This window comes from Crinia signifera, chromosome 1, assembly GCF_055691185.1.
Source record: "Crinia signifera chromosome 1, ASM5569118v1, whole genome shotgun sequence".
Taxonomy (NCBI): domain Eukaryota; kingdom Metazoa; phylum Chordata; class Amphibia; order Anura; family Myobatrachidae; genus Crinia; species Crinia signifera.
In genome coordinates, this window is record NC_139217.1 from 40,473,253 (window position 1) to 40,491,772 (window position 18,520).

At 47.2% G+C, this 18,520-nt stretch overlaps 1 protein-coding gene across 9 annotated transcripts in view; it reads left to right on the forward strand.

Annotated features, from left to right (window-relative positions):
- The window catches only part of DYSF (dysferlin), a 248,303-nt gene that overhangs the window by 58,881 nt on the left and 170,902 nt on the right, over positions 1-18,520 (forward strand). For all 9 annotated transcript variants that reach the window (XM_083187755.1, XM_083188146.1, XM_083187910.1 and 6 more), the window contains exons 12-15: positions 2,177-2,303; positions 2,464-2,567; positions 7,239-7,307; positions 8,151-8,194. In XM_083187755.1, coding sequence (XP_083043881.1) covers positions 2,177-2,303; positions 2,464-2,567; positions 7,239-7,307; positions 8,151-8,194 — 344 coding nt within the window. The remainder of the gene's footprint in view (positions 1-2,176; positions 2,304-2,463; positions 2,568-7,238; positions 7,308-8,150; positions 8,195-18,520) is intronic.

The following is an 18,520-nucleotide window of genomic DNA, read 5'->3' on the forward strand; positions in this document are numbered from 1 at the left end:
AACTGCATACCGGCTCAGGATCTACTGTACCGTAACCACATCCATTACACTGTACTGGAATACCTGGACACTGGCTCAGGATCTACTGTAAGCACATCCATTACACCGTACTGGAATACCTGGACACTGGCTCAGGATCTACCGTAACCACATCCATTACACTGTACTGGAATACCTGGACATGGGCTCAGGATCTACCGTAACCACATCCATTACACTGTACTGGAATACCTGGACACTGGCTCAGGATCTACCATAACCCAATCCATTACACCGTACTGGAATACATGGACACTGGCTCAGGATCTACCGTAACCACATCCATTACACTGTACTGGAATACCTGGACACCGGCTCAGGATCTACTGTAACCACATCCATTACACTGTACTGGAATACCTGGACACCGGCTCAGGATCTACTGTAACCACATCCATTACACTGTACTGGAATACCTGGACACTGGCTCAGGATCTACCATAACCACATCCATTACACCGTACTTGAATACATGGACACTGGCTCAGGATCTACCGTAACCACATCCATTACACTGTACTGGAATACCTGGACACCGGCTCAGGATCTACTGTAACCACATCCATTACACTGTACTGGAATACCTGGACACCGGCTCAGGATCTACTGTAACCACATCCATTACACTGTACTGGAATACCTGGACACCGGCTCAGGATCTACCATAACCACATTCATTACACTGTACTGGAATACCTGGACACCGGCTCAGGATCTACTGTAACCACATCCATTACACCGTACTGGAATACCTGGACACTGGCTCAGGATCTACCGTAACCACATCCACTACACCGTACTGGAATACCTGGACACTGGCTCAGGATCTACTGTAACCACATCCATTACACCGTACTGGAATACCTGGACACTGGCTCAGGATCTACTGTAACCACATCCATTACACCGTATTGGAATACCTCAACACCGGCTCAGGATCTACCGTAACCACATCCATTACACTGTACTGGAATACCTGGACACTGGCTCAGGATCTACCGTAACCACATCCATTACACTGTACTGGAATACCTGGACACTGGCTCAGGATCTACTGTAACCACATCCATTACACCGTACTGTAATACCTGGACACCGGCTCAGGATCTACCGTAACCACATCCATTACACCGTACTGTAATACCTGGACACCGGCTCAGGATCTACCATAACCACATCCATTACACCGTACTGTAATACCTGAACACTGGCTCAGGATCTACCGTAACCACATCCATTACACCGTACTGGAATACCTGGACACTGGCTCAGGATCTACCGTAACCACATCCATTACACCGTGCTGGAATACATGGACACTGGCTCAGGATCTACTGTAACCACATCCATTACACCGTACTGGAATACCTGGACACTGGCTCAGGATCTACTGTAACCACATCCATTACACCGTACTGGAATACCTGGACACTCTGCATTCAACTGCACCATGCAGATCACTGTAACTGCATACCAGCTCAGGATCTACTGTACCGTAACCACATCCATTACACTGTACTGGAATACTGGTACTGGTACTGTACTGGAATACGGCTCAGGATCTACCGTAAGCACATCCATTACACCGTACTGGAATACCTGGACACTCTGCATTCCAATGCACCATGCAGGTCACTGTAACTGCATACCAGCTGAGGATGTACTGGTACCACATCCGTTATCCCATGCAAGTCACTGTAACTGTATACCAGCTCAGGATCTACCGTAACCACATCCGTTATCCCATGCAGGTCACTGTAACTGTATACCAGCTCAGGATCTACCATAACCACATCCGGTTTACTGTACCGTAATACCTGGACCCTCTACATGCCCAAGTCATGCTCACAATGGGTGTGATCTCCTCCACTTATAACCCTGATGAAGTAGACTTGTGCAATTGTTTCTCCAAACTTTTGTCATGAATGTTGGTTACAATGAGGCTGTTACTGAATTTGATGCTGGTCTGTGGTTTGGCATAATCAGTTTTGCTGTTTCAGAAATGTCCTGTCAAATGTGAGTGTTGTATGCAGTGATGTCATTTGTAAACTGTGTGCCGGTGATGTCACAGCTATATAAATATCTCCCCCCCCCCCCCCCCCCAGAGGTACTGCCATTGATTTTATTTTATCTGCAGGTGGAGAAGAAAGAATCAGTAGAGGACAAGGAAGACATTGAGGGGAACCTGCTGCGTCCGGCTGGGGTGTCTCTGCGAGGGGCTCATCTCACACTCAGAGTCTTCCGAGCTGAGGATCTGCCCCAGAGTGAGTCATTGGGGTATGAGGGGGTATGGACGCAGAGAGTGGGGGTGGCTGCTGTTCGCTAGCTGACCAATAGCCATAGCACAGATCTGTGTGTGTCATTCTCCATGAGATGAGCGACGGCTGGTTACTGAACTACCCCCCTCTTTATTTCACACCTCAGTGGATGATGCTATTTTAGACAACGTCAAGCAGATCTTTGGAATTGACAGCAATAAGAAAAATCTGGTCGACCCTTTTGTAGAAGTCAGTTTTGCAGGAAAAATGGTAAGTGAAATTTGTGGGGTTACTATATGTAAAACACTGTGTTCTGGATTACGACTGTGCGTGATTGTATATTTTATATTGACCTTATTATAGTAATGGGCTTCTTTCATGGATTTGTTCTGCTCAACGGTTTCTGTGTCCTATCCCTTGGCGGCTCCAGAGGAGTGGCTACAGCACAATCCAGAATTCAAATAGGGAAGCCACACCCACTGACAGGGAGTCAGTTTGGAATGGCAGTTGGTGGCAGTGCGTGTGTCTCCCCTATTTGAATTTTGAACTGTGCTGCAGCTCCTCCTCTGCTGCCTCCTCTGATCCCATCCTATCCTCAGACTAACTATAGGTGTGTGTCCTGCGGGGAGAACCAGGAATCCATCTGGTAGGGTGGATAGTATAAGATTAGAGTGACTGTATCTGTTTTTGTGGTTGTTATGGTTGATGTTGGCACTCCCCAGCTGTATGTATTACGGGCAGGACCCTCCGCCTTTGTATTCCTCCCTAGCACACTCCATGTCCCGTGCTCCACTGCCTTGTCTCCGTCTTCCCTCCAACAACTCTGACTCTGGGTGCTGGAAAACTGAGGGGTAAATAATAGTATACATTGAACGGGACAATCAGCTGAGAAATAGGTCACAGAAGACTGATTAGAAATCAGCATGTAACCACTGGGATGAAAGGTAATACATTTGAAAGAACTGAAATTAAATCACCTGAGACAAAGGGCCAGATGCACTAAGCTTCCAAAGTGATAAAATGGAGAGTGATCAACAGCCAGCCAATCAGCTCCTGCCTGACATTTTTCAAACCCAGCCTGTGACATGACAGGCAGGAGCTGATTGGCTCCATTTGATCACTTTTGAAGCTTAGTGCATCCCTTTTTACTATGACTCATAAATGGTATGTATTATGACACACGATTGAATCTCTGGTGGGTGGTGGGGTATGAAATACTGCATGTCGGCATAAGTCAGCTAAAAAAATGTGAAAAACTCATGTCGACCATTTGGCTGTTGACCTTCCCATTTGTTGACCTGATGCTTGTGTCGGCCTTCCGACCCTGTGGTACTTAGTCATGTCAACCTATTTCATGTGTCAACATAAACGTGTCGACATTTGGTGGTCGACCTATTGTATGTCGTCAGTCATAGTGTCGATCTAGCGACAGCCCCTTCCTTCCTCCCTTACTAACCACCGTGTCCAAGTGCAGTTCTATGTGTCTTCTATTTCTTCTCTATGGCAGGTATTCCATGCGGCCTGCGAGGGGGTTATACAGCGAGGATTGCTGAAAACCAGCGATCCTCCCTGTCTAACCCCCGCGCCGGCCGCTCGCTCTATTCAATGTTCTGGGGAAATCCTCGCCATCACAGGACGGCGAGAACTCCCCAAAACAGCGAGACCCGCGGCTAATGCAGGAAACTCGCTGTATTTAGCCACGAGTCTCGCTGGTTCAGGAGCCGCATACGCAGATTCCCCCTCGCTCAAAAAATGGAGCGAGGGGGAATTGGCATATGAGGGGGCTGCGTTGAATACTGACAGGGTGAGTGGTGACAGCGAGCAGGAAGCTCTGCTCGCTGTCGCCGCTCGCCCACAGCATTGATTACCCCCCTATGTCTATAATTATCTTCTTCTTTCCTCTACTCTCTTATTTTACTCACTGCTGTCAGTTATCACTGTGTATGTATTCCCTGCTTACTGGTCTGTACCAGGATCTTACAGACATGCAGTCCCAGCCAACACCACAAGATGGCGATGCTGATTATTATATTGCATGGCTTACAGGACTTTGGTGTACAGTATGTCCATCACCTCGTGTCCAAGCACTGTAATAAAAACAGTGGCAAACACAGGATTTCAGTGTGTGTGTGTGTGTGTGTGTGTGTGTGTGTGTGTGTGCGCGTTTGAGAGTCCCCCTGTCACTCGCTGTGCCCTGGAGCGCCTAGCCCATGAGCCAGCCGATAACGCAGGGATAAGAGCCTGCGAAATGGACGCCGCTAACGCGTTTGAATCTACGTATCGGGAGTCTGACCCCGACCACCGGGTCCGGTGGTGAATAAGGGAACGATTGCCGACACCACTGCTGCGCACACTGAGGTTAAAGACCCCACGTCTGGCCTCTCCTCCCTCCGTTCCCAATGCGAAGCGCCCGGTGACAGTGTAAATCGCCAAGGCCAATGGCAGTCCAGGTTTGCACATGCACAAACCCTGACCATCGGGGCAGGGGCCGATTTTGGTTCACAGCGAGTGAACGGGAATCAGCCCCTGGATGTCTTACAGTATAGTGTAGGGGAGATAGGCTAAAGAACACATTTTCTGTATCAAACTTATTTATTTCATATAAACAAGCAGTCAGGAAATGGACAACTTATTATAAACTCACATACATATTATACCCAGTATTATAAAGATCTGAGAAGTACACATTCTCCCACCTCAACGTAAGCAGCCTGTCTCTTCTTGCTGGCAGCTGCTCTCTGATCCCCCTGGTTCAACACACAGCAGACCTCATACTGAATGTAGCTCTAGCAAATTTCTATTATTTGCTACTGCTAACATGGTCCTGATTCCAACTGTTGGTAAGGGGTAGGGTTCTGGTCAACTGGAAACCTCCCTTGATATTTGTCTGTGCTGCCCGTCAATCATTCTGCCATATATAAACACTCCCACCTCAACAAGCTCAGCCCCATTGAATGTAACGCGCACATTCTTATCTGGTCTGAGCCCATCTCTACACTAACATCCAACACTCTGCCGCTGTTGGTAAGTATAATACTGCTTCTGTGTGAGCGGTGTCCTTCACCAGTCACTGGGGAGGGATGTTCTAATCCTGATGGAACTTTGAGAAGGCCTCTCAAAGTTTTATGATATGATTATTAGCTCATTTTAATGTCAGTAATGCCTTTTACTACAGTAGTCGTTGCCTGATTGGTCTTCCTGGATTGTAGGTCTGTGATCGCCCGGAAAGACTTCTCATGAGCTTCTATAGTATATCTGTCTGACCATCCTCTCTTATGCTGTCCAGTGGTGCTGTCCTTATCTCCTGCTCCTCCTCTCTTATGCTGTCCAGTGGTGCTGTCCTTATCTCCTGCTCCTCCTCTCTTATGCTGTCCAGTGGTGCTGTCCTTATCTCCTGCTCCTCCTCCAGAGCCGGCCCTAGCCTAAATGACGCCCTAGACAAGATTTTGGTTTGGGCCCCTTACCACCGCCACTAGTTCTGCCTCTGACCCTGCTCCCCTTTCCCAGTACCATCAACAATCATCATAGCAGTCATCATTTTGGTGCTCCTACCCGCAATATTTTAAATAGAAACAGTGCACACATTTGGTGCACAGCCCAAACAGGGGTGTGTTTTTGCTGGGAAGGGGCATGGCCACACAATAGTACCCCCAATTCACATTATGTCACACAGTAGTGCAACTTTATTCACATTATATCATGCGATGGTGTCCCTTATTCACGTTACATCACAAAGTAGTACCACTTTACCTTATATACATTTTTCCTCACATTATTCACATTATATCCTGAGAAAATATTGTATTTTAAGCACCTCCATGGCCACACTGCAACCCAGCACAAAGCAGTGTGTGCTGGGCAGAGGAGAAGAGCTTCAGCTGCTGCTGACTTAAGGGGAGGGGGCCCGGGGCCCCCACTGGGCCCTTCCTTCAGACTTTGGCCTGGGTAATTTGTACCCCCTACCCCTTTCTCTCAGCATCCCTGATAATACCACACAGTAATACCGCTTACACATGACACACATTATTAATGTCCTTATAACCATAATGCCCCTTACACATTATGCCAACCTTTATTAATGCCCTTCATACACATAATGACACACATAATGCCCCTTACACATATGTTGCACATTATTAATGCCCTTATACACATGACACACATAATGCCTGTTACACATATGTCGCACATTAATAATGCGTTTATACTTGACACAAATAATGCCCCTTACACATATGCCGAACACTATTGCACAGCCAACCCACCCGCAGACAGCACTCGCACAGCCGCTAACACTGTGACCTCTGCCTCTGCTTGGATACAGATGTTTCCTCATACATCTTGACTCAATAGGCCATGCAGCTCCTGGCCAGTTCTGCTAACGTTGGGTGTCTTTTTTGCTGAAAATTCGTCTTATTTGCATTGTTATGACCAGCACACACAAGGAGTTTCCAATGATTAAAATAATATGCGGCATGCCTATATTCTGTGAGCGACTGTGGCTGTACCTGCATACGGAATGCTATGTTACAGTGATTTCCATGAATACACTATTTCATATGCAGATACAGCCTCACTCACACACAGAATATAGGCATGCTGCATATCATTTTAATCAGCATAACCTGCTGATGCCCCTAGCCATTACAAATGCCCTAGGCAATTGCCTAGTTGGCCTATGCCTAAGGCCGGCTCTGTCCTCCTCTCTTATGCTGTCCAGTGGTGCTGTCCTTATCTCCTGCTCCTCTCCGCGCTACGGATGTACTGTCTGAGCATACGCTGGGCTTGCTGTAGATACTCATTGTCATACGCCTTATTGATATGACCCCTGATTCTGTCCTTTTAAATGTCTGTACCATTGCCTCGTGTACCATGATCTGCTCACTGGACATAGGAATTAGATGACAGATTGATGTAAGACTGTCTCTGTCCCCATTGCAGCTTACTAGTAAGATACTGGAGAAGAATGCAAACCCACAATGGAACCAAAGCATCACATTACCCATCAGGGTGAGTATGACCTCTGATTGGTTCATAGCTGGGGTTGTGGGCTGTGACAGTTATATATATCCATGTCTCTATACTGTGACAGTAATATATGTCTGTGTACTGTGACAGTAATATATATCCATATCTGTGTACTGTGACAGTAATATATATCCAGGTCTGTGTACTATGACAGTAATATATATCCATATCTGTGGCCTGTGACAGTAATATATATCCATGTCTGTGTACTCTGATATTAACACATATCCATGTCTGTGTACTGTGACAGTTTGATATATATATGTATATATCAATGTCTGTGTACTGTGACAGTAATATATATTCATGTCTGTGTACTGTGACAGTAATATATATTCATGTCTGTGTACTGTGACAGTAATATATATTCATGTCTGTGTACTGTGACAGTAATATATATCCATGTCTGTGTACTCTGATAGTAACATATATCCATGTCTGTGTACTGTGACAGTAATATATATCCATGTCTGTGTACTGTGACAGTAATATATATCAATGTCTGTGTACTCTGATAGTAACATATATCCATATCTGTGTACTGTGACAGTAATATACATCAATGTATGTGTTCTTTGACAGAAATCTCTATCCATATCTCTGTACTGTGACACTAATATATATATATATATATATATATATATATATACATACACACACACACACACACACACACACACACACACACACACACACACACACACACACACACACACTTCTGTGGTCTGTGACACAGCTTCTGTAGCATTACTAAATATCTGTGTCTGTGGACTGTGAAACATCTGTGTGAACAGTCAGTGACTGTGGTGTCTCCTATCCTCCTAGTTCCCTTCTATGTGTGAGAAGATGAGGATCCGGCTGACAGACTGGTAAGGTGCTGCAGATCACGGCGCCCAGCACCAACACACCAGACCTGTGTTTAAGTTTATCCCTGTTGATTATTGTAATTCAGATATTTCCATGATTTGTAGCCTGCTTTCTGTAAAGAGACATTTATGTGCACAGAGCATTAGTCTGCATGAGCCAGTAGGTTATCTGAATAATACCTGTGCACCAGCTGTATTTATTTATTTACTTGCAGTGTCTTATATAGCGCAGCAGATTCCGTTACAGCGTCTTATATAGCGCAGCAGATTCCGTTACAGTGTCTTATATAGTGCAGCAGATTCCGTTACAGTGTCTTATATAGTGCAGCAGATTCCGTTACAGCGTCTTATATAGCGCAGCAGATTCCGTTACAGTGTCTTATATAGCGCAGCAGATTCCGTTACAGTCTCTTATATAGCGCAGCAGGTTCCGTTACAGTGTCTTATATAGCGCAGCAGATTCCGTTACAGTGTCTTATATAGCGCAGCAGATTCAGTTACAGTTTCTTATATAGTGCAGCAGATTCTGTTACAGTGTCTTATATAGCGCAGCAGATTCCGTTACAGTGTCTTATATAGCGCAGCAGATTCCGTTACAGTGTCTTATATAGCGCAGCAGATTCCGTTACAGTCTCTTATATAGCGCAGCAGGTTCCGTTACAGTGTCTTATATAGCGCAGCAGATTCCGTTACAGTGTCTTATATAGCGCAGCAGATTCAGTTACAGTTTCTTATATAGTGCAGCAGATTCTGTTACAGTGTCTTATATAGCGCAGCAGATTCCGTTACAGTTTCTTATATAGCGCAGCAGATGCGTTACAGTGTCTTATATAGCGCAGCAGATTCCGTTACAGTGTGTTATATAGCGCAGCAGATTCCGTTACAGCGTCTTATATAGCGCAGCAGATTCCGTTACAGTGTCTTATATAGCGCAGCAGATTCTGTTACAGGGTCTTATATAGCGCAGCAGATTCCGTTACAGTTTCTTATAGAGCGCAGCAGATTCCGTTACAGTGTCTTATATAGCGCAGCAGATTCTGTTACAGGGTCTTATATAGCGCAGCAGATTCCGTTACAGTTTCTTATAGAGCGCAGCAGATTCAGTTACAGTGTCTTATATAGCGCAGCAGATTCCGTTACAGTGTCTTATATAGCGCAGCAGATTCCATTGCGCTTTACAATTGTAGACAGTTATAAAAAAAACTGGGTAACAACAAATAGACTTGGATGTAGGAGGGCCCTGCTGAAAGCTTACAATCTATAGGGATATAGGAGGAAAACACCAGGAAAGGCACCAGTAATAGCATAGCATTCCCACTAAGTTACAATTCCAGAAGGGAAGCTATATGATACATAAGTGCCTCAGAGGGTTATGCGTGTAAAACTTAAATATGATAGGCTTGCCTGAAGAGGGGAGTTTTCAGGGAACGCTTGAAAGTTTGGAGGCTAGTGGAGAGTCTTATTGTGCGTGGAAGGGCATTCCATAGGGTGGGAGCAGCCCGATGAAAGTCCTATAATAGTGAATGGGAGCTAGTGATCCGTGGAGAAGAGAGACGCAGATCTTGTGCAGAGCGGAGAGAGCGAGATGGGAGATATTTTGTGATAAGTGCAGAGATATATGCTGGTGCAGTATGGTTAATAGCTTTATATGCGAGTAGAAGTGTTTTATATTGAATACGATAAGATACAGGCAACCAATGGAGGGACTGGCAGAGCGGATCAGCAGACGATGAGCGTCTTGCAAGGAAGATCAGCCTAGCAGCAGCATTTACTATGGATTGCAGTGGTGAGAGTCTGTTCTTGGGAAGACCAGTTACTGTAGGAGACTATTGCAATAATCAATGTGGGATATAATGAGTGCATGGATAAGAGATTTAGTAGTGTCTTGTGTGTTTTTTAGATGCATGTAACATGATTTGGAGACAGATTGAATGTGCGGAAGAAAGGACAGTTCAGAGTCGAGGATGACCCCAGGCAATGAGCTTGTGGGGTAGGGTAGATTGTCGAGTTGTCAACCATTATGGAGATATCAGGATGGTAACTGTTCTTGTCTGGTAGGAATATAAGTAATTTCCATTTTGGAAAATATTGAGTTTGAGATGGCAGAGAGACATTCAGAGACTCGGCCCAAGACCACTGGTGACAACTCTGGGGTTTATAGATAGATTTGAGTATTTTCTGTGTTTAAGTAATACTGAAATCTGAAAGAGCTGATTAGTTTGCCAAGAGATGAGGTATAGATTGAGAAAAGCAGAGGACCTAGAGCCCCCCATACACTATGCGATTTCACCCGATTCTGGAGGATCTGGCCGAGAAATCGAGTGAAATTGCCCAATTTGCATAGGGTATGACATCAGGCCGGTTTCGGAGAGCAGGGACCGGTCCGGGGGAGCAGCAGGAGATGTAGCGGCAGACTGAGTCCGCAGATGCAGAGCAGAGACCGGGGACGCGGTGGGAGAATAGAAAGAAATCCTATTCAAAAGACTTAGTGGCCGCTGATTGGCTGAGCTCTCAGCCAATCAACGGCTGCCCAGTCTTTTGAATAAGATGGTTTCTATTCTCCCACAGTGCCCCCGGTCTCTGCTCTGCATCTGCGGTCCATGTCTGCCGCTACATCTCCAGCCGCTCTCCTGAACCGGTCCCCGCTCCCAGCCTGCCGCTGCCGCTCCCCCAGACCGGCAGGGCCGGCAACAGAATTCTTGGGGCCCTGTACAATGATATTTCTGGGGCCCCCCACCCAATCCTAAATCCATCAGGTGTGGACTTCTCTCTTTCCCAGTCCAGCTGGCCTGGCTCCTAACTGCTACTTCCTGCTGGCTCCCTCGTGCTGCTGGCCTGTCACTTTCACAAAAGAGAGCCGAGCGCTACGAGCAGGCAGGGCAGGTCGTTTGCAGAGTGCAGAACAGTAGACCCACGTATGCTCAGTAAAAGTACAAGATACGGAGACTGCAGACCCAGGCCATGTGCACACACAGAGTACACGGCTCTGAGCGCTGCGTAGATGGCAGTGGCACACAGTGAGTCAGTTAGACTCAGCCACACACAGATGATGCACAGTAGACGGCCGGGCTGCGAGGGTCACTGACGGGCCTGCTAGTAAAGGCAGCTGCCATGCCAGAGCATGGAAGCCCTGGGGCCATTCAGATTGCTGGGGCCCGTCACACTTGTCCCCCTTGACCCCCCCTGTCGCCTGCCCTGTGGACCGGTCCCTGCTCTCCGATCCCTGCCTGTCTCTACAACTGACCCTGTCAGCTACCTATCCAGCAGCTCAGGACCCTCCTCTGCTGCCGCTTCCCCGGATTTTTACATGTGATAAATCGAAAATCGCATCCGATTTATTACATGCAAAAAATGGCACATCATGTGCCAAATCTTATCAAGCTCCCCCGGAGAGCTGCCGGGGGAGCTCAGGGGAAGTTGGGGGCCGACTTGTCCATAGGACAAGTAGGCCTAATGTGTGGGGGCCCTAAGACTGAGCCTTGTGGAACTCCAATTGACAGAGGTAGTGAAGAGGAGGTAGAGAAGCGAACACTGAAAGAGCGATCAGATAGGTACGATAAGAACCAGGAAAGGGCTGTATCATAAGACCTAGGGAGTGTAGTGTTTGTATGAGAGGAGTGTGGTCAACATTGTCAAACGCAGCAGAAAGAAGAGCAGTAGCACCATAGTGTATGTATATATATATATATATATATATATATATATATATATATTGTAGCCCAACACACACAGGACGGGTCTCACACCGTATAATCAGCCGTATTAATCTAAATCCATTATTCCCTTCTGTTGCATTAGTTGGAGGGGGGGTGGGGGGGCTGTACCCCATTATATCCTCCTGTGTCCTCCCACACCTCCTCCCTACCTCACTCGTCCGCCAGTGATTTCTATGCACCATATGAGGCTACTTACAGCAGCCTGGCTGGAGTTGTGTGGTGCGAGGCTGCTGTAGGGGATGCGGTAAGGACACATCAGCCAGCAGAAAGCCTCTGTTTATTTTTAGATTCTTTTTAATTTATTTCCAAATTCACTTTCAAAGACTCAAATTATCTCTGATATATTAATCACACAGAAGTTTAAAGCAAAAAATGTTAAATTGTACTTTTTGTTTTTATATATATGTCAAGAGTTGTGTGTTTTTTTTCCTTTAATGCCTCTGTGTGATTATTAGGGAGGGTTATTAGTGTGTCATTTATAGAATATAATTTAGGTGTTAGCTGCCAGCGCCTTAGCTTCTTACATGTAGCGCCCGGATCATTGCTTCACCATTAAAGATGTGAACCTGCAGAGAAAAGTTTGGCAGGATGGGACGCTAGCTAATGATCAGGTTTGCCCCCTCCCCCTCCTACCCTAGATTTTAGGAAGACTAATTTGTAGGGATGGGAAAATGTGTAAGCGATGCTTTGGCAGAGTGGTGGAACTCAGAAGGGGGGCAGGAGAGATGGTAAAAATGAAAAAGTGCAACACTAAAGGCAACAGAACTTTGTATCAAAAGACGTCGGTAAAGCACAAGGAAAAAGAAGCCGGTGTGGTTTACGAAAGAGGTAGCAAGCTAAAAAGGCGGCTTTTGGGAAATACAGGTTTCACAAGCATTTTGGATATGGAATTTTTCCGAATTTTGGAATATTTTTTACCCCCAAACTTGCCTGATCCCCTGGTGGTGCCATGTGTGTCCTCTGGCGTCCACGGCAGCCTTCAGGATCCTCTTTAGCAGCATTTTCAGTCCCACGGGTGCATTGCGCGGGTGCGCCGGTGAAGTCACCGGCGCGCCTGCACACTCACGCAATGCACCCCTGGGACTGGAGGTGCTACTGAACAGGATCTTGAAGGCACCTTGGACAGCGGGGGGATATATGATAAAAGGGGCGGGGGGGGGGCAAAATACCCCCCCCCCCCCCAAAATATTGTGAAAAATCCCGGTTTTCGGAAATATTTCATTTTTTGGAATACACGGATAAGGGAAGCCGGACCTGTATAAGCAGACACAAAAAAATGAAGACAAAGAGATGTATCTTGTTTGACAGAAGAAGACTAAAGCCCCATACACACTACACCACCGCAGCCAATATAGTTTATTGGCTGCGTCCGTATCGTCTGTTATTGCCCTAACACACTAAACATTATTGACCACCGCTATATTGCCAAATTGACCTGCATGTTCAGTAGATATTACTCATCATTAATGCTGTGTACACATGGGGTAATATGATTGCTGGGGATATATTGCTAGCAATATATCCCCAGCAATCATATTGCTCAGTGTCTCCTTTTTATCAGCGATGAAAAGGAGACACTGCTACGGGGCGGAGGGGGAGCGGAGCAGCAGCAGACGCTGCTGCTTTCACTTTGATGGGAGGAGGGAGGGAGCAGCGGCACGGGGCTGGGGAGATCAACGCTGATCTCCCCGGCGCTGACCTCCCGGCACAGCGATCGCCGGGGAAAGTCGCTGGTCGCAGGAGCATGCTCCTGCGACCAGCGACCATTAGGCAGTGCACACGGGAGCGCGCAGCTGGCGATTTAGTGATCCAAATCACTGGCAATATGGTCGCTCAGCGACCATATTGCCAGCGATTTTACATGAAATTGCACCCGTGTGTACTCACCTTAAGATGTGGGAGCGCGCATCACTAATGATATTGAGTGTCCACACTAGATGATATTGTGAGCAATATCGCTCAGAAGCCCTTTCTGAGTGAGATTGTTAACAATATCGCTTAGTGTGTATGGGTCTTAAGAAGGAAATCAGATGTGAAAGGAGAAAAACAGACTGGGAGTCTTGTTGAGGGAGACAATGTAATAGCAGATCATCTAAATAATTATTTTTGCTCAGTATTCCCTACTGAAAAAGAGGGGAAGGGGCCACAGTTAAGTTGCGGGGATAATCCGAAAAATTAAATAAATACATTTACAAAGGAAGACAGATCCCTCTCAAAACTAAAAGTGAATAAATTTAATGATGCAGGATACTAAAAAAGCTTAAAGGGGTGCTTATTCGACCAGTCTCTGGCTACTTGAGTAATTTCAGATGACTGGCAAAGAGCAAATGTTGTACCACTGCACAAAAGTGAAAGCAAGGAAGACGCAAACAACAACAACAACGACTGGTGAGCCTTACAGCAGTATTTGGGAAATACATGGAAACACACTTAAAATAAAAAGTTGTAGATTATCTCAAATCCAGCAATTTGCAGGATCCCAAACAGCATGGATTTATTCAGGGGGAGATCATGTCAAACAAACCTTATTGACTTTTTTTGACTGAGTGACTAAAGTAACAGATAAAGGAGGGCCTGTAGATATAGCATATCTAAACTGTAATAAGGCTTTTGACACGGTCCCACATTGCAGACTTCTAAATAAACCCGAAAGCATGGGATTGGATACTATTCTTATGCATTCAACTAGATGGTTGAATTGATAAGATCTTGGTTGCAGGATAGAAACAGAAAGTTGGAGTTAATGGATTGCATTCACATGAGAATAATGTTATGAGTGTATTTCAGGCATTTATACTTGGACCAGTGCTTTTTAATATCTTTATTGGTGACATTGCAAATGGTATTGAACAGAAAGTATACCTTTTATGCAGGTGAAACAAAGGTATGCAACAGGGTAGACACACCAGGAGGGGTAAAACAAATGATTGATGATCTAGGTAGACTAGATGAATGGGCAGGAGCATGGCAACTACAGTTTAATCCAAAAAATGCAAAATCATCCACTTGGGTCTCAAAAATCTAAAGGCCAAATATAGTATTAACTAGGTGATTCATCGCGCCCTACGGGCGCTCTTCACACCGTCGTAAGGGGCTGCGCCCCCTTAATTTGTGAACGTTTGTATATGAGAAATATGGTTAGAATTGTATGAAAGATGCCCTGTATTGCAACTTAGGTGTCCGCGAATCGCGGGAGGGGGGGTCGCGGAGGGTGCCGCGAATTGCAGGAGGGGGGGTCACGGGGGGTGCCGCGAATTGCAGGAGGGGGGGTTGTGGGGGGGTGGATGCTGCGAATCGCGGGAGGGGAGGGATTGCAGAGAATCGCGGGAGGGGGGTCGCGGGGTGGGTTGCCGCAAATCGCGGGAGGGGGGTTACGGGGGCGGGGGTTGCGGCGAATCATGGTAGGGGGGGTCGCGGGGGATGTGCCGTGAATCACGGGAGGGGGGGTCACGGGGTGGGGTGCCGAGAATCGCGGGGGGGGGGGTGTGTGCCGTGAATCGCGGGAGTGGGGGTTGCGGGGGGGTGGGGGGGTGTGACGCGAATCGCCACAAGAAAAAATCAACACAGAAAGGTCAACACATGTAAATGTTGACATAAGTGTGGCACTTCATTGGTGTCCATGTCGACACATGAGAATGAATATGAAAACATTCAAAAAATGAAAAAAAAAACTTCAAAAACTCATGTCAACCTTTTTCATTGTCGACCATAGCCATGTCATTGTTTTCCATGTGCAATTTAATTCCGGAGCTGTCGCGAATCACGGGGGGTGCCGCGAATTGCGGGAGGGGGGGGTCGCGGGGTTGGGTGCCGCGAATCGCGGAAGGGCGGGGTTCACAGGGGTTCCGGTGGGGGGTTGCCGCGAATTGCGGGAGGTGGGGGGTCACAGGGGGTGCCGCGAATCGCGGGAGGGGGGTTTGCGGGGGGGGTGTGACGCGAATCGCCACAAGAAAAACTCAACACAGAAAGGTCAACACATGTAAATGTTGACATAAGTGTGCCACTTCATTGGTGTCCATGTTGACACATGACAATGAATATGAAAACATTCAAAAAATGAAATAAATCTTCAAAAACTCATGTCAACCTTTTTCATTGTCGACCATAGCCGTGCCAGTGTTTTGCATGTGCCATTTAATCCTGGGGCTGCCGCGAATCGCGGGGGGTGCCGCGAATTGCGGGAGGGGGGGTCGCGGGGGTGGGTACCGCGAATCGCGGGAGGGCGGGGTTCACAGGGGTTCCGGTGGGGGGTTGCCGCGAATTGCGGGAGGTGGGGGGTCACGGGGGGTGCTGCGAATCGCGGGAGGGGGGGTTGCGGGGGGTGTGACGCGAATCGCCACAAGAAAAAATCAACACAGAAAGGTCAACACATGTAAATGTTGACATAAGTGTGCCACTTCATTGGTGTCCATGTCGACACATGACAATGAATATGAAAAAATTAAAAAAATTAAAAATAAATCTTCAAAACTCATGTCAACCTTTTTCATTGTCGACCATAGCTATGTCAGTGTTTTGCATGTGCCATTTAATCCTGGGGCTGCTGCGAATTGCGGGGGGGGGGTGCCGCGAATCGCGGGAGGGGGGTCGCAGGGGGGGTGCCGCCAATCGTGCAAGGGGGGGTCGCGGGGGGGTTCTTTTTGCCGCGAATCGCGGGAGGGAGGTCGCGGGGGGGGTGGTGTTTTTTCCGCGAATCGAGGGGGGGTCACGGGGGAGGGTTTGCCGTGATTCGCGGGAGGGGGGGGTCGCGGGGTGGTGGTTATGCCGCAATTGCGGGAGGGGTCGTGGGGGGGTTATTTTTGCAGCGAATCGCGGGAGGGGGGGTCGCGGGGGTGTTTTTGCTGCGAATCGCGGTGGGGGGGTCGTGGGGGAGCGGGTATTTTTGCCGCAAATCGGGGGGGGGGGGGGCGCGGGGGGGGTTTGCCGCAAATCGCGGGAGGGGGGCGCTCACCTGGTGGCTGTGGAGTAGCAGTGCTGGGCAACATGGGAAGGCAGTGGGTGTCTGGCACTGTCTGTGGGCTCACTGGGCTGGTTCTCTGTCACATACCTCCCAACATGACCCTCTCCAGGAGGGACACAATGCTCTGTTTCTAGACTTCCCCTTAATGTATGATTGCCATCACCTGTTTTAAACAGGTTAATTTCTCAGAAAGGTGTTCAGCACAGATGAAGGCAATCACACATTAAGAGGAAAGTCCAGGAACAGAGCGTTATAGACACAGACACCCACTTTGAGTGACAGATGTAGCCAAATATATAGGAGATGGCACTATAATGGAAACTACTGAGGAAGAGAGGGATCTAGGTGTCACTATTTCAGGGGACTTAAAGGCAGGTAGGCAATGTAACAAAGCAATGAAGAAGGCAAGTCAGATGCTTGATTGCATAGGGAGAGGTATCATCAGTAGAAAGAAAGAAGTAATAATGCCACTGTATAGGTCATTGGTACGACCTCATCTAGATATTGTGTCCAGTTCTATATACTGTAGGTCACTGGTATGACCTTGTCTAGAATACTGTATCCAGTTCTGGAGGCCATATCTCCAGAAGGATATAAATGCATTAGAAGGGCAATTAAAATGGTGCAGGGCCTACATCACAGAAGGGTGTGGTATAGGGTTCCGACAGTCGGGATCCCTACAGTGATTGGCCCCTGCCCTTGTGGGCTTGCTGCGCTCGCCACCCTGCGGGCACGGTGGCTTGCTACGCTCGCTACCTATTCTATTCTCCCTCTATGGGGGTCATGGACCCCCACGAGGGAGAATAGCCGGTGGCTGTCGGGAACCCGTCTGTCTGTGTTTTAACAGTCGGGATCCCGAAGTCAGGTAAATGACTGTCGGGACCCCGTCCAGCAACCATCACAGAACTTACCCAGAAAGACTAAATAATCTCAATATGTATAGTTTGGAGCAGAGAAGGGAAAGCGGGTAAAACTTTCAAATATATCTAGGTTTTTAATAAGGTCCAGGAGGGAAACATTCTTCAAATGAAGACAAGTATTAGAACACAGGGACAGGCACTGGCACTGGGGGAGGGACATTCAGGAGAAAGCTGAGGAAAAATTACGGTACTTATGTATTATCTGGGCTCCCATGTTAAATGCACCCCATTTTTTCATACCCCCACTATCCAACTACGCATGGAGTTGATTTTATATAGTGTGGCGAGCGCAGCGAGCCACCGTGCCCGAAGCGTGGCGAGCGTAGCGAGCCCCGCAAGGGGACGCGGTCTCATAAGAAAAACGGGAGCCCAGATATTACATAAGTACCAAAATTACTTCACAGAAAGGGTAGTGGACAAGTGGAATAGCCTCCCATCAGAGGTGGTAGAGGCAGGAAAATGTTTTATACATAAGACAGTAGTACAATTTAAACACTCATGGGATCGACATAAGGATATCCTTACACAGAAATAAGCATCAAATAGGATTTGAGGTTCAATATTGTTACGAATGGGTGGACTAGATTTATTTATTTTTTTATTTGCAGTTTCTTATATAGCGCAGCAGATTCCGTTGCGCTTTACAATAGTAAACAGTGATAAAACAAACTGGGTAACAACAGACAGACATGGAGGTAGGAGGGCCCTGCTGCAAGCTTACAATCTATAGGGA